Below are 1,634 nucleotides of genomic sequence, written 5' to 3'. Positions count from 1 at the left end.
GGCCTAGAAATTAAAGATCTATTCATGAAATAAATCATTATAAATGGACACTGAATTAATTTCTTCATGCAATATCCTGGGAGAGGGGAGGTTTTAGAAAAGATGGTCAAGTGAATTTCTCTTTTTTTTTCTCATTAGTTAAAATTTTTCTAGTTGTAAGAGTGATACTTGCTACTTGTAGAAAGTTTTGAAGTTATAGGAAAGTATATAAATAAAGAGGAAAAGTAGATTATAATCTAATATTGTAAGGAACTATTAAGTTTTTCTAGTCTTAAAGCACTTTTTAAATGTGTTTTTAAACATAGTTAAGATCATATATTTAACTTGCAATCTTCCTTCACTTATGTCTCTCTATACCATTAAATGTTTTTGTTTTTTCAGAACTAAAAAAGAACTTATTTATTGAGGGCAAGGGAATGCAAACAATACAAAAATCAAAGCTTGTCTGGCATTTAACTTTTCTTTCTCCGCTCGTCAAATGGGAATTAGATTTTATTTGTACACTTGCTAAGGGTCCTAATCTGCTCATGAAATCCTTATATGGGGAAAGCTGTGGGTCAGATTCCTTAAGTGACCCTTTGGGACAACTGTTATCAGGGCCGGGGGAATTGCTCGTTTCTGCCTACTTCTTTCCCTTCTGCTTCATGTGTACTACAAAATAGTCATTGAATGCAATGGTGGGGCCCGCAATTAGGGAAAAGAAGCTCTGGAAGCCCACTTTGTCATCTCTGCACTGGTCCAGATCCTTCATTATTTTGTCCACGGCCAGAGGGTCTTTTTGATTTTCCAAAAATCCAGGGAACTGCTTTTCCATGAGTACTCTCAGGTCCTCCTTTGTTAAGTAGCCTTTATCCCCAGCAAATTTGTGAAATGTAAACATCATGGTTTCCATGGCATGTTCCATTTGAGATGGCATTTTGGTGTGGTCTCTTGAAGCCTTGGCCAAGGCACGGCGGACGCAGTGAAGCCCCATTAAATGTTTTTTATCATTATTAATGGCTATAATAAAATCCATTATATGGGTATACCATACTTTTTACTGTTTTTAATGTTGTACGTTTATTTCTATAATGTGAATATTATAGTTAGTGGTAAGATGAATATTTTTGTCCTAAATCATTGAACTAAAGTAAATTTCCGGAGAAACTGTAGAGTTTGAGAACAGTTGGAAGCAGCCATTTCATTTGAAAAAGTTAGCTTTACCCAACTTTTTGTTTTTCATTTATTCATCTAATATTTATTGAACAGTTAGTATGTCGGATATTATATTTGATACAATAATAAATATGACACCCTCTATTCTTTAGGAGCTTAGTTTAGTGAGAGGGAAATACAGGAATACAGGTAATTATAAAACACAGTTCTGGCGGGGCATGGTGACTCACACCTGTAATCTCAGCACTTTGGGAGGCCGAGGCAGGTGAATTATGAGGTCAAGAGATTGAGACCATCCTGGCCAATATGATGAAACCCTGTCTCTACTAAAAATACAAAAATTAGCTGGGTGTGGTGGTGTGTGCCTGTAGTCCCAGCTACTTGGAGGCTAAGAGAGGAGAACCGCTTGAACTCGGGAGGCAGAGGTTGTAAGATTGCGCCACTGTACTCCAGCCTGGCGACAGAGTGAGACTCTATCT

General features: G+C 37.0%; 2 protein-coding genes across 2 annotated transcripts in view; one reads left to right on the top strand and one right to left on the bottom strand.

The window, feature by feature from the left end:
* TMF1 (TATA element modulatory factor 1) overlaps positions 1–1,634 on the top strand; it is a 32,299-nt gene that overhangs the window by 10,664 nt on the left and 20,001 nt on the right. The gene's annotated exons all lie outside the window — the stretch shown is intronic.
* On the bottom strand, positions 381–989 carry LOC108314064 (protein S100-A10-like). The gene has a single exon (XM_037743566.1). It carries the CDS (start codon positions 971–973, stop codon positions 623–625), a length of 351 nt encoding a protein of 116 aa, XP_037599494.1. The 5' UTR covers positions 974–989; the 3' UTR covers positions 381–622.

Source organism: Cebus imitator, unplaced genomic scaffold (genome assembly GCF_001604975.1).
Source record: "Cebus imitator isolate Cc_AM_T3 unplaced genomic scaffold, Cebus_imitator-1.0 Scaffold147, whole genome shotgun sequence".
NCBI lineage: Eukaryota > Metazoa > Chordata > Mammalia > Primates > Cebidae > Cebus > Cebus imitator.
Note: the sequence above shows the minus strand (reverse complement) of the source record. Positions and strands in the feature narration are given on the sequence as shown.